Source organism: Siniperca chuatsi, linkage group LG7 (genome assembly GCF_020085105.1).
Source record: "Siniperca chuatsi isolate FFG_IHB_CAS linkage group LG7, ASM2008510v1, whole genome shotgun sequence".
Classification (NCBI taxonomy): Eukaryota; Metazoa; Chordata; class Actinopteri; order Centrarchiformes; family Sinipercidae; genus Siniperca; species Siniperca chuatsi.
The window spans coordinates 3,704,536-3,723,361 of NC_058048.1; the positions used below are offsets into that span (position 1 = coordinate 3,704,536).

General features: G+C 41.2%; 1 protein-coding gene across 14 annotated transcripts in view; it reads left to right on the forward strand.

Moving 5' to 3' along the window:
• The window catches only part of usp32 (ubiquitin specific peptidase 32), a 79,314-nt gene that overhangs the window by 58,574 nt on the left and 1,914 nt on the right, over positions 1 to 18,826 (forward strand). For 7 of the 14 annotated variants that reach the window (XM_044202497.1, XM_044202495.1, XM_044202502.1 and 4 more), the window contains 18 exons: positions 1,569 to 1,650; positions 1,818 to 1,892; positions 2,462 to 2,509; positions 2,612 to 2,750; positions 2,842 to 2,947; positions 3,269 to 3,442; positions 6,730 to 6,904; positions 6,995 to 7,146; positions 9,441 to 9,552; positions 10,181 to 10,380; positions 10,605 to 10,789; positions 11,907 to 11,993; positions 12,417 to 12,537; positions 13,604 to 13,795; positions 13,956 to 14,181; positions 14,407 to 14,879; positions 14,988 to 15,080; positions 16,179 to 18,826. The exon at positions 16,179 to 18,826 is cut by the window's right edge and continues 1,914 nt beyond it. In XM_044202497.1, coding sequence (XP_044058432.1) covers positions 1,569 to 1,650; positions 1,818 to 1,892; positions 2,462 to 2,509; positions 2,612 to 2,750; positions 2,842 to 2,947; positions 3,269 to 3,442; positions 6,730 to 6,904; positions 6,995 to 7,146; positions 9,441 to 9,552; positions 10,181 to 10,380; positions 10,605 to 10,789; positions 11,907 to 11,993; positions 12,417 to 12,537; positions 13,604 to 13,795; positions 13,956 to 14,181; positions 14,407 to 14,879; positions 14,988 to 15,080; positions 16,179 to 16,352 — 2,814 coding nt within the window. In that variant the 3' untranslated portion in view covers positions 16,353 to 18,826. The remainder of the gene's footprint in view (positions 1 to 1,568; positions 1,651 to 1,817; positions 1,893 to 2,461; positions 2,510 to 2,611; positions 2,751 to 2,841; positions 2,948 to 3,268; positions 3,443 to 6,729; positions 6,905 to 6,994; positions 7,147 to 9,440; positions 9,553 to 10,180; positions 10,381 to 10,604; positions 10,790 to 11,906; positions 11,994 to 12,416; positions 12,538 to 13,603; positions 13,796 to 13,955; positions 14,182 to 14,406; positions 14,880 to 14,987; positions 15,081 to 16,178) is intronic. The other 7 variants (XM_044202501.1, XM_044202506.1, XM_044202507.1 and 4 more) reach the window with 2 other exon arrangements.

The following is an 18,826-nucleotide window of genomic DNA, read 5'->3' on the forward strand; positions in this document are numbered from 1 at the left end:
TTCATAATGTTTTCATCTAGTTATACATTTTTTATTTTCTATTCATTTTCTAAATTGATTTAAACTTTTCAAGAGTGTGAGCAAAAGAAAGGTTTGTATCTAAATATGGTCAGATTAAGGTGTTATGGGGGTCCAGGGACCACCACCACAACTACAACAAGGCCCCAGGATTCCTGTATGTCACAACTTTATTTTGAAATGTGAACAATGTGAGCACAATAGAGATAATTAAGGTGTAAAAACTAGATTTTGACACAGGGTCCCTGTGTAGGACCCAGTTGATAATGTACTTTTGTGGTGCAAATTCCCAAACAAATGTGTTATTAATCAGATGACCTAAAACTGATTTACAAGCTGTGAAGCTGGGGCTTTTGGGGCATCTGGAGATCAGGGGCTCAGGGACAGTTGCCTGCTTTACTCAGTTGATAATCCAGCCTAGGGTCTAAATGCTGTTTGACACATGTCCAGCTACAATGAATACATTTTATGCGAGAATCATAATAATACTGGTCATAAAAGGCTACAGATTTAAAGATCAATCAGTGGCAACTGGAGTCCAAAAATATCTGCATCACTCTTCACGATTTAGTGGAAATAGACAACTTTTTTGCTTTAACTCATCATTATGAAATGATTGCACAGCGTAATGGCTATAGAATAATGACAACATCCGCGTTTAGATTGGTTCCCTATGAGCCTTGCTTTCACTATGCTATTCAGTCTGCCACGTTAGCTACGGTAGCTAACCCAGTTCGCTTTTCTCAACACAGAATTTCTGTCTGCTTTCATGTCTCTATTATAGACTAAATGAATGAACAAACTCACGCTTTTTCTCCTAATGTTTTCTTCTAACGTTACTCCCCCCTCCACCCCGACGCCAACCCCTGCTGTAGTTACTTGTCTGTGCGACTCAAACTGTTATTACTATGTTATTACAATGCACATCATTACAATAGCTTTTGCCCGTTCCCAAATTCAGTATAAAATTGTGACAGTTTCAATTTACCTCTTCAGTGAACATGCTTCTAACATGCTTCTGTTTCCACTTAAAGGCCAGCGTGTTGGCAATAAATAAATAGATGTCACTCGGCCGAAACGGACAAACTCCAGGGGCTCCAAAAGCATAGCATATATATTGTATGTCGACTGTTTTGTTCTAATTTAATTGAAAATTTATTTGGGAATATGTACTACCAAGTCACAATATCAGCTGGGGGGCCTTAAGGGGGGGGGTCTCACATCTTGAGGCCCTATCTTGAAAAGGGTCCGTGTGTCAAAATGTAGATCTAAGACCTTCATAATTTCAGTTTTGTGCTTACATGATATCATATTATCACACAGCAAACCTAGGGCCAGGTAGAATCTACCTTCTTTTTATAGGCCCCCTAGCAGGTTAAAGCAACATATCCAGTGGTACTTTTAAAATGAACTGATGCAGGAGAAAGAACAACAGTCATAATTTTTTAGTAATAATAAAATCAAATAAGGTAATAATAATAAATAAAGTTATAAAGCAGTTGGATGAACTACCCCCAGTTTCGGCATGTTTTCTCCTCTCTGTCCTGCAGAACTACCTCACCCTCCTGGACGATGAAGATCACACACTGGAAAGCCTGAAGATCCAGGATGAGCAGCAGCTAGTTATTGAAGGTGTGAAATACCTTCCCTTTTTAAGAATTAACAAATCTCTCTTCGAAGTCATAATAGTGCTCCAACCGACATATATTTTCATTGAAAACTGGCCATTCTGAATAATGGCACATGTAAGTGGGGGCGAAATGGTTTAATCACAAAAATCTCTTTCTCGTCCTCCACAGTCAGGAACAAAGACATGAGCTGGCCCGAGGAAATGTCTTTCATTGCCAACAGTAGTAAGATGGACAGACACAAAGGTAAGCTGGAAGACACTGGACGAGCGTGTTGTGCATCTGTACACAGGCAGATTGGTAGTTTTAGTCTGGCATCGGCTATAGTGGGAGGCAAATGGCAATCATTCATTGAATGATTGTCAATGAATAAAAATGTAGTGATTTAAATGTGTCCTGGGGGAAAGTATTTGCAGTGATAGTAGTCAGGGCCAGAGTGACAGGGAGAGGGAGACAGAGAGTCTTTTGTGCACACAGGGCTACTTGATACAGTCACACCTCTGTTTCTGACCTTACCGATACAGTACAGCACTCAGCAGTGCTGATATGCTGCCCACTAACACCTTGAAATACCATATATGGTGTATGTTATGTGTTATTTTCCTCCATGTTTGTTCAGAATTTAAAAATCATCCCCGTGTGTCCCCTTTTTCACTTTTTATATTTTTCTCAAATATTTTAGAGCAGGTGTTTGCCACTGAATGCTAGATGACCTTTTTCAAAGTGGATGCAGGGAGTGATCACCTATGAATGATCCACTGGAAATAAATGGTTATGTGCCTAATGTTTTGGTAAAACAAAATAATCTTTTGCAGATTCTTTTTTTGCAGAGATTTGCAGACCTATTAAGGTCATTAGTGCCGGTCAGTAAAAAAAGCCTTGTTATGCTCATTTAGTGTTTTTCCTTCAGTTAAGCATTGCTTTAAATCTTAAATAAATAAGTATGTCCTTGTTTTCCATCCCAGTTCCTACAGAGAAAGGAGCAACTGGCCTCAGTAACCTTGGCAACACCTGCTTCATGAACTCCAGTATCCAGTGTGTGAGCAACACCAAGCCTCTCACAGACTACTTCATCTCAGGGAGACACCTATATGAGCTCAACAGGTGCCATTCAAGTGTACCACTTTGGAATAAATCCGGCCACCATTATTCTGAACCTTATAATTTTAACTGGCCTGTGTTGGTGCATTTACAGAACCAACCCCATCGGGATGCGAGGTCACATGGCCAAGTGTTATGGTGACCTGGTGATGGAGCTGTGGAGCGGGACACAGAAGAACCTGGCTCCGCTCAAGCTCAGAGTAAGCAGTTCCATCACTGTCTTACACATGAAATGTTTCAGACGTTTGTGTGTCTGCCATGCAAACTGAGGAGCTGCTAAGCTTTAGCGTAGCATCTGTTATAAAGTTGTCAGTGTGCAGTAGCTTTCCTTACGTAGTGGTTTATGGGTCTGGTCAAGTTTGAAGTTTGTCATGTTTTTTATCCATAGCTCTTCACCTTTCTGGGAGCTGAATCACTGTGTTTGTGTTTATGCTACGGGCGCACTTTTACAAAGTGCCTTTAAAAATGCTTTTAAAAGTTGTATAGAAGTACAGTTTATGACATCATTACTTCTTCTCCAGTGGACAATAGCCAAGTACGCCCCGCGCTTTAATGGCTTCCAGCAGCAGGACTCCCAGGAGCTGCTAGCCTTCCTGCTGGACGGTCTCCATGAGGATCTAAACCGAGTCCATGAGAAACCCTACGTGGAGCTGAAGGACAGCGATGGCCGGCCGGACTGGGAGGTGGCCTCTGAGGTCAGAGATCACACTGCTGATCAAATACTGTTATGTACAAATTAAATGAATACTATATATCTGTTCAAACTGAGGGAGATATGAAGGCGGGGTGCGTCAAAAGTTGTACTCCTTCTGTCCATAATTCTGCTTGAAAAAAAGATGCTCCTCATAACTCAAGAACTTGCCTAAGAATCATCATGTTTTTAGGTTTTCTTCAGTATCAAAGTAATCCAGTGATAGTTGTCTGTACATCCATGAGTACATTGCAACAGGAACTGCTGCTAGCTAATGTGGCATACTTTTAATGGTGCCAATTTGGCTAAACGTAACATTAACAATAATAATAACAACAACATACAAATATAGGCAAAAAGTTAAAGTTGTAGCCCACAGCTAACTAACTGACTCCATGGCAACATTATACTTCCTGTTCACATCCCCCAAAGAGCCCAAATTATGTGAACTTAGTGCTTATCCCCCAAATTGAAGACAAATAATAATATTAGGGGTTACAAAATCCATTAATATTAATAATTAATTTCTTCATGTTGCATTATCAATATTTATGGCAGTACTAAGGCTCAGAGTGTCCCATCAACATGCTGTCTCAGTTCTGTCTGAGGAGGTGCCCACAGTGTCAGACTCTGAAAACTCCTGGTCTAGGATAAAGCTATGGAGGAGCTCATTTATTGCTGATCAGCTTTTGCTGCTTCCACTTAAAGAGCATTAAGCAATATTGACTCCTGTAAACTTTTGTTGTTGTAATCTAAGGCATTGTAACTACATAGACTGTCACTTCCATTGTTTGGATGACTATTTGCCATTTTAACATTTGAGCCACTCTAGCTGAAATGTTTCAGCTGTTTGTAGTGCCATGCTCTGTCACCGAGCAGTTCAAAACGACATTAATTGGTAATTGAAACTTGAGTGAGTTGTGATAGTTAGAAATCCCAGCAGCTGCACAAGTAATACTTCATTTATTGTCTCACAGATATATTGACCTCATATAGTCTTTAATTAGTATATGGTGGTAAAAATTATACTGCTGAGTCTCAGCTGATTAAACCACCATTCTGTCCCCTCCTGCTCTCTGTGATCACAGCAGAACTTACAATGCAGTTACTTACTTATATATTTTTCTGTTTCTGTTGTCAGATATGCATGAAATAGTGACTTGTTTATGAGTCATAGGTGATACCGATTTAGCAGGCAAACAATAATTACTTCACTGCTGTGCTGTGACATTGGTCAAATCACTATGTCATGATTGCATAGTCATAATAATAAATAAACATAAATACGGGTTGAATACAACACCATTAGTGTGTGATCAGCTCGCCTTAATTTTACTGCCACACAGTCAGTTATCTTGACTGACCAGGCTTACATCATCATTTTCTTAAAGCCCTGTTTTCTCCGTCCACACTAAAATGCAAGCCGACTTCGTCCACACTATATTCAAAGTGCACATTAATATTTGCTCTTCACAATTGTGATTCCTATGGTTAACAGTTTCTTTCACAGCAGGTAGCTACAATGACAAACGTATCAAATTACAACAAGAAAACAATGTGACAATGTGAAAAGGGTCGCTCGTAGTGAAGAACCTGTAGAGGTTGATCAGCTGAATCTGCAGCTCCCCTCGGCTTTACAGAGCTTTATAGTTTCAATTTATAGAGTTTCAGCTCATTGTTTAGCTGTCCGACCACAACTTTACTGTTTTGGTTCACTCTCATCACTCTCATAGAGTCGATTTAAGCAGCAGCAGGCAGCTGTGCACTACCTGCTCAGCAGCAAACAGCAGACAGACACAGTTAGCGGCTAGCTGGTGAACACAGTGGAGCATTTAGCAGCTAGAGAGCCAGATATTTCCCTCAGGAGTTGGTTGAGGTGGACGCTTTATATAAAGTTTGGGACCCTTACTTAGAACATATTGGACCTACGCTGTCATCTTCCATACTACATATTTATTTATTTGATGTTGCCTTTCTCTGTTGTAGGGGGTGCTCAGGGTTGGGGATGGATATAATGCCCACTATTTTTATTTCTTATTCTTACTTACTCATTTTATTCGTCATGTCATGTCTGAGCTGTTTTGTTCAGTGTTGTATATGAAAAATGTAATAAATATATTCTTAAACAAAAAAAGAGTTGGTAGGGACCAAAAACAGAGCTAAAGGAGAGTGAACTGTTTCTCAGTAACTGCTGGATATGTGAATAAGCAACTGTTTGCTAACAAGTTCACTATATCAACCTCAATGTTATATCAGTGTTGTGTTCACACCTTGTTTCTGCTGCCCCCAAGTGGCCAAATATATGCTATAACAAGCACATATTAAAATAATATTCATGACTAAATAACAATCAAAGTGAAAGTTTGAAAAAAGAACATCCTAGTTATTATTTCTGAAGAGTTTAACACCCAGAAACTCAGTAATCTGCCTCATCGGGACCGTGTGGGTGTGTTTGTTTTCAAATGTGGCTAAATCCTAATTGGTGCACAGAAGTACATTACATTACTTTCTCCCAACTGAACCCGCCCACTTCAAACCAGTAAAAATAGCACAGTCAAAACATGAATAGAGAAACTTTCTCATGTTAAATAACCAACATTGTTCAAACTTTGGTAGAAAATGCTGCGTTCATGTAGTATCCCATGGCTCATAGAAAATTATGTTATAGATTATAGATTATAGGCATTGTGTTCCCTTCTAAACTGTAATTCTACCTTTTACCCACCAAACTACTACTGCAATGAATCACAGTGGAGTGGAGGGTGCATGATGGAGTCAATATCAGATTCATGGATATTCATTTTATTGTTCGTTTAAATTTCATAACGTAAAAATTAACAGGTTGTCCATTTGACTTAAATATAATAACAAGCAATGTGTAACATTTTCTAAATTTTGATCAATTCAGTTGCAAGACTGATAATGACATAATGTAAAAGCCAAAGAGTCCAGTTATGACTTGAGCATCAGGCCTTTCTGAACCCTTTATGGTACAGTATCAACTGAGAACTGAGCCCCCCTCCTTGGAGGAGGTAATGAGCTGTCACATCCACGTCCATTCTGAGAGTCAAAGGACGAGGAGAAGAGAGCAGTCAGTAGCAGTCAGTCCATCAGCTAAGCTCTCCTTTAACTTGGTAATGTTGCTGTATTGATGTTCTGTTTGTTTTCTGTATGTCCTGAGGGGAGGGATTTGCAGGATTAGTGGCGTGTGATCTCACCAATCTGTGTGTTTGTGTGTGTGTGTGTGTGTGTGTGTGTGTGTGTGTGTGTCCATGCTCCTCCACCATAAAGGCGTGGGAGAACCACCTGCGTAGGAACCGCTCCATCGTGGTGGATCTTTTCCACGGTCAGCTCAAGTCCCAGGTGAAGTGTAAGACCTGCGGACACATCAGCGCTCGCTTCGACCCTTTCAACTTCCTGTCTCTGCCCCTGCCCATGGACAGCTCCATGCATCTGGAGATCACTGGTGAGGAGGCTGGAGAAAAGATTCTCAAAATGAATTCCTTTTTTAAACAACGAAACCTGAATCAGGTGTAATGTTGTGGTGTGTTTGTAGTCATTAAACTGGATGGCTCTACACCTGTGCGCTACGGCCTGAGGTTGAATATGGATGAGAAGTACACAGGGCTGAAGAAACAGCTGAGTGAACTGTGCAGTCTGAAGCCTGAGCAGATCCTCCTGACTGAGGTCCACACCTCCAACATCAAGGTACCGAGACTGTTCCGCTGGTCACACCGCAGGCCTCGTCTTACACAAAGTGTAGCCGGTAACACAGAGGGCAAGAGGCAACGTCATTCTTGGTGCTCTGCAACACAGATATCAAATTAAAGGCTCAGTACTCAAATTACGCAAAAAGAACACATTTATTACCTCCAGCACCACAAACAAAATTCCATGTATCTACAATGTATTAGGATGACGCAGAAATTTTAAAGACTGATGACACCGTGCTTATTATATGTGTTATGCCATTACATAACAAAGAAAGAACACAGTGAACACTCACTAAACACAGTCAGTGAGTAGTGAGTGCACATTAACTGAGAAATACTGGCAGCTCTACTAAAGGTAGAGTATCTTTGTCTACCCACAAAGTCACTAGATGTGTCACTAGGCTCTAAAAACGTTTTGAATATTGCCAAATCAAGAAGAAAAAAACACTAAATGAGCAACATTGGGACTGATATCTGTCTGCATGGCTAGATGCCACTAGAGGTACAGAACATGTTTTTTGTAATTTGGGTGCATGGCTCTTTAAAAGGGGATGCGCTTTAGCTGGCAAACTCAGAGTAAAGTTAACATTTATGTTGAAAATAAAAAAAACGATATATTTATATTTCACTTTTGTTTAATTGACTTTACCACAGTGCTGACACTTATAACGAGGATTATTTCCACGGTTTCCAGTTAACAGTGACAAGACAAAATGAAGCTAAAAGTTTATGCTCTTAAACACAGAATAACATTTGTGTCTGGGCTTCAGTCACTGCAGGTTTGTTGGCTAGAACAGGAGCAGGATCAGTCTGAATATCACTAATCTAATTGCTGTTGCTCTGCAGAAAAGCACGTCCTTTCTATTTTTGCTTCAGTGCCTTTGTTTAAGGGGCAGCTTCTGTAGTCTCAGTTTCCTTCAGCCTTTAACATCAGTCCTTCACTGCAGCTAATGTTACCTTTTTGGTCATTGCAGTTTACCTTAGTTTCAGGTGCATTCTAACCCATTCTTAATATGTGTTAATTACTTATACAGAATGGCTGCCTTAAGACATAGTAAAGGGAATCTGACGGGGTGTACAGTGTGATCTCTTCACACACTCATGTCTGGCAAAAAAGAACTAACTTCTTCTCTTCTACTGCAGTGATACTTCTAAAGTCCTGTTAAGAGTAAAATATATTGTACATAAATACAAAAATACATTGTATTCCTTGAAGTGATGGAATACTTTAGATACCGTTATACTCTTACTGTGACAAATATGTTGATAGGTTTATATCAGGGCACTGAAACTCAAACTACCTAGAGGCCACTGTCTAGGTTATTGGCTCCCATAAAGGATACATTTCAACTACAGCATGTACACTGAGAAGCTGAGCAACTAGTCTTTCCCTCTTCTTTCCCTCATACCTACCACACTGCTGTGTATGTTTAGAAGAATAATGCAGTTTGAGATTATATTCCTAGAAAAGGGAAGCTTTCTGCTTGCAGATGAGACAGGAAGCAGTCACATTAAACTCCGTAAAAACAATCAGTTGTCTCCATGTCAGCTTTTCTGTTAGAAAGAGACATTATGGTGCCAGGTGCTCCGCAGTAAATCAGAGCGTTGTTGTTCACAGCTGAAGTGAAGTTCATTTTTTTGCTGAATGTCATATGAAATAAAGAGCCAGTTTTCATACTTTGATTTTGTAGCCTTGCTATAAAATCATTACTGAAGACTGCAGAAAAGTCACACTGGGGGAAAAAATCATTTGCAGCCAGGTGTAACAATCACTTGTAGACATGTGGGGGGCCTTATGAGATTGTCTTGCGGTCCAGATGAGGCCCCGGACTGGTAGTTTGACACCCCAGGCTTATCCAGATGTGCTAATGGCAACTGGGGGATAAATCTGTGTTGAAGTCGTCTTATGGCTTTGAGTTCTGTAAAAAAAATAAAATAAATCATGCATTTTACTGACCAGCAATCCAGCTTAGTCCTGAAAATGTTATGATATTGTAACGTAAAGCTAATCAATCAGAAACCACCACACACGAGTGCATTACTTTTGAGTGTCACTGATGAGGAATTTAACCCAGTACAAATACAGTAACTTTGGCAGCTCAGATCCTAACCAAAGAAAAGGTGCACTACTACTTTTTTTCTGATTTCAGTGTGTGAAAGGCGCTTTTCACAACAGCGGGTTTTAACCTTCATAACTGCATAATGCCAGTTGCTCCATTACACATGCAGTGCTGTCTGTTATTGTACAGTGAAGTGCTACAGTCTGATGTCCAAATCCTTTGTTTTTAGAACTTTCCTCAGGACAACCAGAAGGTCCGCCTGTCTGTTAACGGCTTCCTGTGTGCGTTTGAGATCCCGGTGCCAGGTTCACCTACGTCTCTGAGCTCACCCACACTGACAGGTGAGCCTGTTCACCCACACGTCTTTGCACTCTTATCAGCACGGATCTCTCTGAATCCACAGTTGTCCATGTAGTGCCCCTGAAAATATAATTTCATTTGTATAAGTCATTTAAACATATTGTGTGTTTTCAACTTGAGGTATATGTATTTACAATGAGAGAAACTAAGTAGTTGTTCCCATTGTGTTTCTAACCCTGCTTGTATGTACTGGTCAGTTAAATGCAGTAGTATAAAGGGTTAAAAATAATACGCCATGTAGTTCATGATGATCATGTGATAACAACATGGAGAGACACATTGAGCAGTAAGGATCATGTACAGCAAATGTCCGGGGTTTGGCCTATTATTGGTCCAATCACGTGTGTAGGAGTCGGGGCTCAAGAGCAAATGTTTTGCTGCATGGGAGATTGTGTTCATTATGCAGTATAGCTACAATTTGGCATCCCTGTGGCTACCTGAGGGCCTCCTAGTGACCCTAGTGAGAACCCAGATAACAAACATATAATTGGTACATCCCTCCATAGCTCCTCCCATGCTTTTCAGTGATATTTCACTTTATATAAGTGAGCAAGTTGGTTGGGAGGGCTACATCCATTTTCTCATTTCCTCGCTCCTTCCCTTCATTAGACATTACCCCAGTATCCAATGGCTCAGCTGCTAATGGGAACCTGGGCAATAAGCCCGTCCTCATCCCCAACGGTGGGCCCAGCACCATGGTGCCCTGCAACCCAGACACTCCCCTGGCCAACGGGATAGCCAACGGACACATCACACCGGTGCAGGAGAGCCCCTTCATTGGATACATCATTGCCATGCACAGAAAAATGGTGAGAACTCTGTACAAATGCAGCGTGCTGTATTTTGCAGTACAATATTTGCAAAATAAAAAATACTGTCAGTAATTTTACAGTTGAATTAATGAATACCATTAAAAGTACTGTATTATTTATCACGGAACCTCTAACACTTTGCTGCAGTTGCTCTCTAGGTGCTAAAAAATGCCTGTGTCCCAGCTGTTGATATAACCTACACGTTTGTGTCGCCCCTGTAGATGCGTACAGAGCTGTACTTCCTGTCATCTCAGAAGAACCGACCCAGTCTGTTTGGCATGCCACTCATAGTTCCCTGCACTGTCCACACCAGTAAGAAGGATCTGTACGATGCCGTCTGGATCCAAGTGTCCCGACTGGCCAGCCCTCTGCCCCCACAGGAAGCCAGCAACCATGCTCAGGACTGGTAGGCTGACCGTCTTTTCCTTTCACCCAACATTTTTTTGTGTGTATTTTCTTCGCTTTTGACAGAGCTACATGTAAGTTAGCAGTTTCCCCCTGCTTCCAGTCTTTCTGCTAAGCTAGGCTAAACACATCACAATGCTATGCTAGTATCTTTGTACTGAACTTACCAGGAGCTTCTCATCTGACAAACACACATTTCCCAAAATGTCAGTGTTCTTATGAAGATAATTTTTTCATTTTGCTTTTTTGAACAGTTGACAGAGACACAACAGATTCTGTTACTTAGTCAGTGGTGGAAAGTAACTAAATACATTTACTCGAGTACTGTACTTAAGTACAATTTTGAGGTACTTTACTTGAGTATTTCCATTTTCTGCTACTTTATACTTCTACTCCACTACATTTATTTATTTGAACTTTAGTTACTAGTGACTTTGCAGATTCAGATTAATAAAATAAATTATGTTGTAATATTATAGATTAAGATAACTTGATTGATCCCCGGAGGGAAATTCACAAACTACCCAGCAGATAAAGTATATAAAGTAGTTGAAATTAGCTCCAACTTTATCAGCCTCAACAGTAAAGTGATGGAAACATTAGCGCATCAATAATTATAATCTAATATAATATATATATTATTCTGAAATGGGCCATTCTGCATAATCAGTAGTTTTACTCTTGGTACTTTAAGTATATTTTGATGCCAATACTTTTGTACTTCTACTTAAGTAAACATTTGAATGCATTGCTTTTACTTGTAACAGAGTATTTTTACACTATGGTATTGCTACTTTTACTTAAGTACATGATCTTAGTACTTCTTAGTGTTACATAATCAGGTGAAGATGATGAGGAATGGCCTGAGCTGATCCGCACAATCAGGATCAGGGCCGATCAGTATCAGCTATCTAAAGCCTGATCCATTTCAGCTACTTTGCTGAGCGTAATTACTCTGGGTTCAACCAACGGCCAGAAGTGCCCCATTGCAAGAATAAAACAATGAAATAGTTTTACAACAAACAGAAGCAACCTGTTTTAAATGATGATATCCACCCCGAGAGTGTGCATGAGGAACTTGATTCTTGAATAATGTTTTTTCTTCTTTTAACCTGCAGTGATGACAGTATGGGCTACCAGTACCCCTTCACTTTACGGGTTGTGGGTAAGGATGGCAACTCGTGTGCTTGGTGTCCCTGGTACAGGTAAGACATATATCATGTATATCCTATACACTCACGTGTCACAAAGTAGGGAGAAATGTATCAGACATTGTCTAGATTTTGATATAAGATTATTGTATTTGATTTGTTTAGAGCATGTATGTAATGTAAACATTTATGATAGATATATATAAAAATATTAAATGCAATACTTGATGTTTGTCATGAGCAGAAACTGTTCGATAAACAGAAAAGCCAATAAAACCCTTGTCTTTGCACAAAAATTGATCAGAATGATCAAATGGACCTTGGAAGCAAATGAACAAACCAAGACCAAAGATTTAGAGTGATTTGTTGTTGTTTTTTTAACTCTGAATGGTAATACTTTCTGGCTTCCTAGTTTCCAAGTAGCTTGAACCTGTGTATGTACTGCAGCCGTACCTGTGTGTGTCTGTGTGTTTCCAGGTTCTGTCGAGGCTGTACAATAGAGTGTACAGAGGACAGAGCCTCTGTAGGAAATGCTTATATAGCTGTGGACTGGGACCCCACCGCCCTGCACCTCCGCTACCAGACCTCCCAGGAGAGGGTAAACACACACACACACACACACACACACACACACACACTCTCTCTCTCCCAGGCTGGGAGCACCAGATAAAGTTACCCCAAGCAAAGTTAAATGTTGAGCAGTAGAGGAATTTCTATGAAAAATTAAATACAAAATTTTGTGTGTTTGCTGTCTTCTTCTCTTTTTTATACATCCTCTCAATTTTACTAACTATGGTTACATCCTTAAAATGGTATCTTACTTGGCACAGTTTTTCTTTCCCTCTTTGTAATTATAATTAATATTGTCTCTGACAATAACTGCCTTTTGAGGATATACAGTAATTGTCACCTGCAACATTTTTAGTTTTATGTCCCTTGTACTGTAATGATAATTCTAGGCAAAAAAAAAAACACTTGGAAAATATTTGAGCCTATAAATGAGATGATGTCTGTCAATATGGAAGAAGTAAAAGTGAGCCTTTCACTGCAGATTGCTCAGAGCGAGGCCTGCTGCTGTCCCACTGCCCTGCGTCCTGCTGACATTTAGGCTGATTTCTTTTCCACACTTTTCAAGTTTATGACTTTATCACTGTGGTTCACTTGGTGCTTGTATTATTGTGTAGGTTTTGAGATAAAAGCTAAGTGAGCTAAATAAATCTGCTAAAAGGAAACTGCTGTAGATCTGAGTTGGACCACACAGAGTTACCAGTGAGCTGCTTAATGCTCAGTTCAATCAGCTACAGAGTGAGATGCATTAAAGGCTTCAGGATCCAGGGACCTGTAAGCTCTGTCATTAAAGTTGCAATGTTACTTCAGCTGGTTTGTGTACGTAAGTAAAGATTCCTGCTCTAAGCATTGTGGTACATGTCACTGTGGGTATTTCCCAGTGCTGACATACAACTGTCAGATAATTAGCAGAAACTCCATAAAATACCCTATTGATTTAGAAAACTACAAATGTGGTTAGGTGCCAAAAAAGACAAACGTTCAGATGTTGTACTTCAGAAATCCCTTGGCTTTACCAAAAGACACTAGACAAAGCAGAATAGTGTGAATGCATCCTCACCCCGTTCAGTGTCCTCACCATCGTGGTCTCCCTGCAGATTGTGGAGGAGCACTGCAGTGTGGAGCAGTCCCGTCGGGCCCAGGCTGAGCCCATCAGCTTGGACAGCTGTCTGAAGGCCTTCACCAGCGAGGAAGAGCTGGGTGAGGACGAGCTCTACTACTGCTCCAAGTGCAAGACGCACCGGCTGGCCACTAAGAAGCTGGACCTCTGGAGGCTGCCGCCCATTCTGGTCAGTGGCACACTCTGTGTCAGACCTGAGCTCTGTCCTCATAGAGATAGGTTCTTTGAGTAGATCTCTCCATGTGGTTTTCAGTAGTATTTACTGTTTGCATTGAAAATAGTCTGTTAAAGGCCAACACAGTGTGTGTGATATGTGTTCTCTTCTTCAGATTGTCCACCTGAAGCGCTTCCAGTTTGTGAACGGTCGCTGGATAAAGTCCCAGAAGATTGTCAAGTTCCCGCGGGAGAATTTTGACCCCAGCGCCTTCCTGGCTCCCAGAGACCTGGAGCAGCACTGCCTCCACTCCCGCAGTGAGAGCGAGGATCTGCTGAGGATCGGAGAAGACAACCTGTCCTCCATCTCTGCCCCCGCTGGCTTCTGCAACCTTCCCAAAGGTAGCACATGTTGATTAAGCCTGATATTTAGTTGTTGCAAGCCACTCGTGCACCGACAGCTTGCTCACATTTTTAAAGAGAGTATGCATTTTCTCTTTTTCGTTATGTTTTTGACGATTGAGAGCACGACGGCATGTGAAACAAAATAGACTGAAGTATAAACGAGCAGAGCAGCTAATGGCCCAGCTGCAGAGGAAGTGTATTTAACCTGTGGTTTCCCAACAGCCTCCCCTGCCTCTAGCAGGAAGTCTGCTCCTTCTCTCAGCCGGACCAGCAGCCCCTCCGGCAGCCCAAGGACTGGCAGCGGAGGCCGCAGGCCAGCCCGGCTACGCCTGCCCCAGCTGGGCAGCAGACACCGCCTCTCCAACAGCAAGGAGAACCTGGATGGAGCTGCTAATCCTGAGGCTGAGCCACAGGACGGTGCACCACAGGCAGACACAGAGGGGAGCACAGCAGGGGCCGTGGTATCGGGCCTTCCTGGATCAGGAGAGGCAGTCGCGTCAGAGGCAATAGCGTCAGAGTCAACGTGCGGTACTGAGGCATCCAGCAGCCACTGCGACGTGGTCCTGGTGAACGGTGACAGCAATGGGATGAGCTCAGACTGCAGCACAGAGATGAGCATGGACCCTGACAGCTCACTGCTACAGCACAGAGACAACATGTGTCTGGACGCCATCTACAACCTCTATGCAATATCAGTAAGTACCACACATCAAAGTCACACAAGTAGTCTTAATAGGCTCTCTCAATAGGCTTTTTTCTGCTTTGAAACAAGTCTAAAATATTTTCCTGCTTTATCTCGTCAGTGCCATTCAGGAATCATGGGAGGAGGCCACTATGTGACATATGCCAAAAACCCCAATGAGAAATGGTACTGTTACAATGACAGCAGCTGTAAGGTAAGACACTAGGACACTTCATATTCTGTTTCCACATTTAACAGCATACCTTTCAACACTGTATTTCGATTATTACCATGGATTACTGGCCAAACATAGTATCACATCCATACACAGTGCCTGTAAAAAGTATCCCTTTTGGACTTTAGCATTTCTCAATTGCACTGAATCAGAGTAACTGACATAGCAACCGCAACTAGGCATGGCAGGGCCTGCTAAGCCTTTTCAACAGACTTTAGTGGTGTGCATAGGGCTCTAATAGGACCAATACTTGGTATCTGATGAGTTGGGTTGTCTCTCTAACCCTAACCCAGAAATACAGGAGCAATAGTGTTACCTTCACAGCAAACTTATTATGTAGTAAACATCTGAAAGGTGTTATTTTAATACAGTGTATTATTACTTTTTTTTTAGCTCTACCCTGCATTACAAGAACAATGCTGCTACTTTATTACCATGTCTTCTGCATGAATCATCAATTGATGACCGAGCTGATTTTTCTGTTTGGGATCTTTAGTTTTGCATCAGTACACAGCACTAAGTTACCGCAATGTCACGTATTTAGCTATCAAATGCATATTTAAGATCCTTTTGCAGGGTTCGGATTTTATATGAGACAGCTGGAGGCAGACTTTCCAACCAACTCACCAAGCTAACGCTAATTAGCAAGGTCACGACAGCTGATCAAATCTGTCAGCGCCAGTAGGCATTACAGCCGACAAAATCACCCGTCGCCTAAAAATGAGAAGTCTGAAGTCAAGGACCCACTGTGGTAAATCTGCCACCATTATTGCAAACTGCATATATTGTTAAAGTGATTTTTGTTTTACACTGATTGACAGAATAAAAATGTCAAAATGAAAACAAATCTATATAAACTGTTCAAAATAAAAGCCATTATGTGCAGTATTTGGAAGTTCTTGACTTTGGCAGCATCTAGCGGTGGATGCACACCAGCACACATCTTAAATCCACTTGCATTGTTTTACAGCGTTGTTTGTTTGTCTCAGCTATTGTAACAACATAACAGGTTCATCGACATCTTCCTTAACGAGATCATTCACATCACCTCTGTGTTTTTAATAAAATGTCCTCTAGGAAGTGCACTCTGAGGAGATCGACACCGACTCGGCTTATATCCTCTTCTACGAGCAGCAGGGAGTCGACTATTCTCAGTTCCTGCCAAAGATCGATGGCAAGAAGATGGCCGACACCAGTAGCATGGATGAAGACTTTGAGTCCGACTACAAGAAATACTGTGTCCTCCAGTGATGGCACCTCGTCTTCCATCAGCCAGCACTACACCTGCTCTCTGCTCCCTCCTGCTGCTCTGAGCAGGAAGCACCAGTCGTTCAGATCATTCTGAAGAATTCTCACAATCTGCTAATGACTGGAGTCAGACTGTGGTCTCTGTCTTTAGGGATGCGTCGCAGCACTTTCTACACTTGATCGCAAACATGGATTGGTGCAAAGGTTTGCCTGGGCAACAATGAAGCCCTGGTGAAAGCACTAAACTGGTGCACTTTGCTGAGCCCGACAAAACAAACCCCCCCTCCTCCCATCATGTGACCAACCCTCACCATAACATACATGTAACATATACTTGCATACTAACACATCTCTGAATGTATGGCCAAGTCATGAAGTGATGTTACGTTGTTATAGTGCATTTATCACTTGTGATGTCAGAATGGAAAAAACCGTCTACACCTGGAGTTATGTGATCTGAGCCTGGATATCTTACCTGAAAAACGAAAATAATGAGACCTCAGAATGAATTCCAGGTGTAAATGCAAGGCCAATGATTGGATACAGATTGAGTTTTAAATGCCAAGTGTAAACAGAGCCCAAGAGTGATAGAACCTGTGTTTGTGTCATATTTGAACATCAACATGATGTTGAAATTTGGTATCTAGTATATTGGATACTGTGACAAGCTTTTAAAAAAAATATAATAAAAATTCTCTAAAGGTTTTATCAGTGATAGTGTCACTAGGGAAAATACAAGTCATATGCTACCTCATCGCTTCTTGCAGTCTGTCGGCCAACTGTACCCTAAAGTCTGTGACAGTATTAATAATAATAATAATAATAATAAATAAAATGCTTCCTTCCAGTGTAGAAGTCATGGTACACACATTTCAAGAAACCCCTGAAAAAAATCCCTCCCCCCTTGTAGGACATTCACAGAGGTCCTCATGTGGACATGAAAAACTGTGTTTCATCCCACAGCTGCCAAATATCAATGATTTGTGCAATGTTGATCTGTGTGTACCCATGACTTCTCTGAAACTCAAAAAGCTTCAGTGGGACTCTGGGTTTGTTTAAGACAGGTGCCATGATTTCGAAAGAGAGACGCTTAAAGAAAAATATACAGTATATGTTTAGTACTTTTTTTTTTGCATTCTACAAATATGTTTTATAAAAGATTTGTTTTATTCTTGTTTTTTTTTGTTTTTGTTCTTTTTTTTTTTTCCTTAAGTTAGGTTTCAGGAGCCACTTCAGGTCAGGAATGGATATTAATCTCAAAGCTACACCTATAGGGATGAAGCTTATCTTCACAGCGCTCACAATTCACTCGCAACAACTGCAATTCTCAACTGTTGAGATTCAAATTTATCTGTAATACTAAAGGTATATACATATGCGCCCCAATAACAAACCAGAAAAAGTTGGGCCATTGGGGACCACTTTATTGTAGTTACAAAATGATTTTACCTGTCATTTTAACATTATATTATTTAAAGGTCAGGTATGAGATTCTAATCCAATACACGTCTTTTTGTCAAATTCAGCGAACATCTCCTCACGGCCCGCTAGCTGTCCGTTCAGTGTGTGCGCTGGTTGTACACAGCCCTGGCTCTGTGAATGGGAAACAAACCACACAGCACTATTGCAGCCATGATTTGTGTGTCAGGTAACATTAAATGACTTGCCCACAGACATTCAGCTGACTTTCTAGTTTGCCAAGATGTGCTGTTGTTGTGATGTTAGCTATAGTAGCAGGAGAGTTGTGTGTATCGCTGTCTGGAGCTGCTGTGCTGGCTCTGGGAAACGTCTCGTCCTCTCTGGCTGTTAGCTTCACAGCAGCTACTGTAGGGACAGTTTAACCCCCGACCTAGCTAACGTTAGTTCCAGTACTTGCTGTGTTGTTGTTTGCTCTGTATCATGGTATTTGTCTCCAGAATCACATACCCCACCTTAAACAAGTAACTTAAAAGTACTCCACCAATTTAGCATTCCTATAACACTGTTTTACGGCCCTTTCAGGCTGAAACTTTCAAGCCTGTTTCGTGTGCTTAGTTGCACCTGTAACCACACCCAACAGTGATGTCACAGTGTCCTGGAGTACACCTGTACATCACTGAAGCAAGGTGAGAAGTGAAACCACTAAGAGTCAGCAAAAACAAGATTTTCAGGGGGTGTCAAGTTACTCTTTAAAGGCCACTCATAAGACATCTCAACTTGCAAAATGGAGCACTCACATACGCATTGAGGTGAACTTGATTTTCAAGATTTTACCCTGCTAAATATCTGTGGAAGCTTCAGTAACATTTGATTTTTCGGGTCTCAAAGCTGGATTACCAACCGGGCAAAGTGGGCAGATCCCTCGGGGTCCCAGGCCCCAAAGCTAATTTAATTAATTGCACATTTGTTTGGTAATATGCACCATTAAAGCCTTAATTTATACCAAATCTTAAGGCCCTCTCTTATTAGGGGGCCCTGTGTAAAAAAAAAAAAAAAAA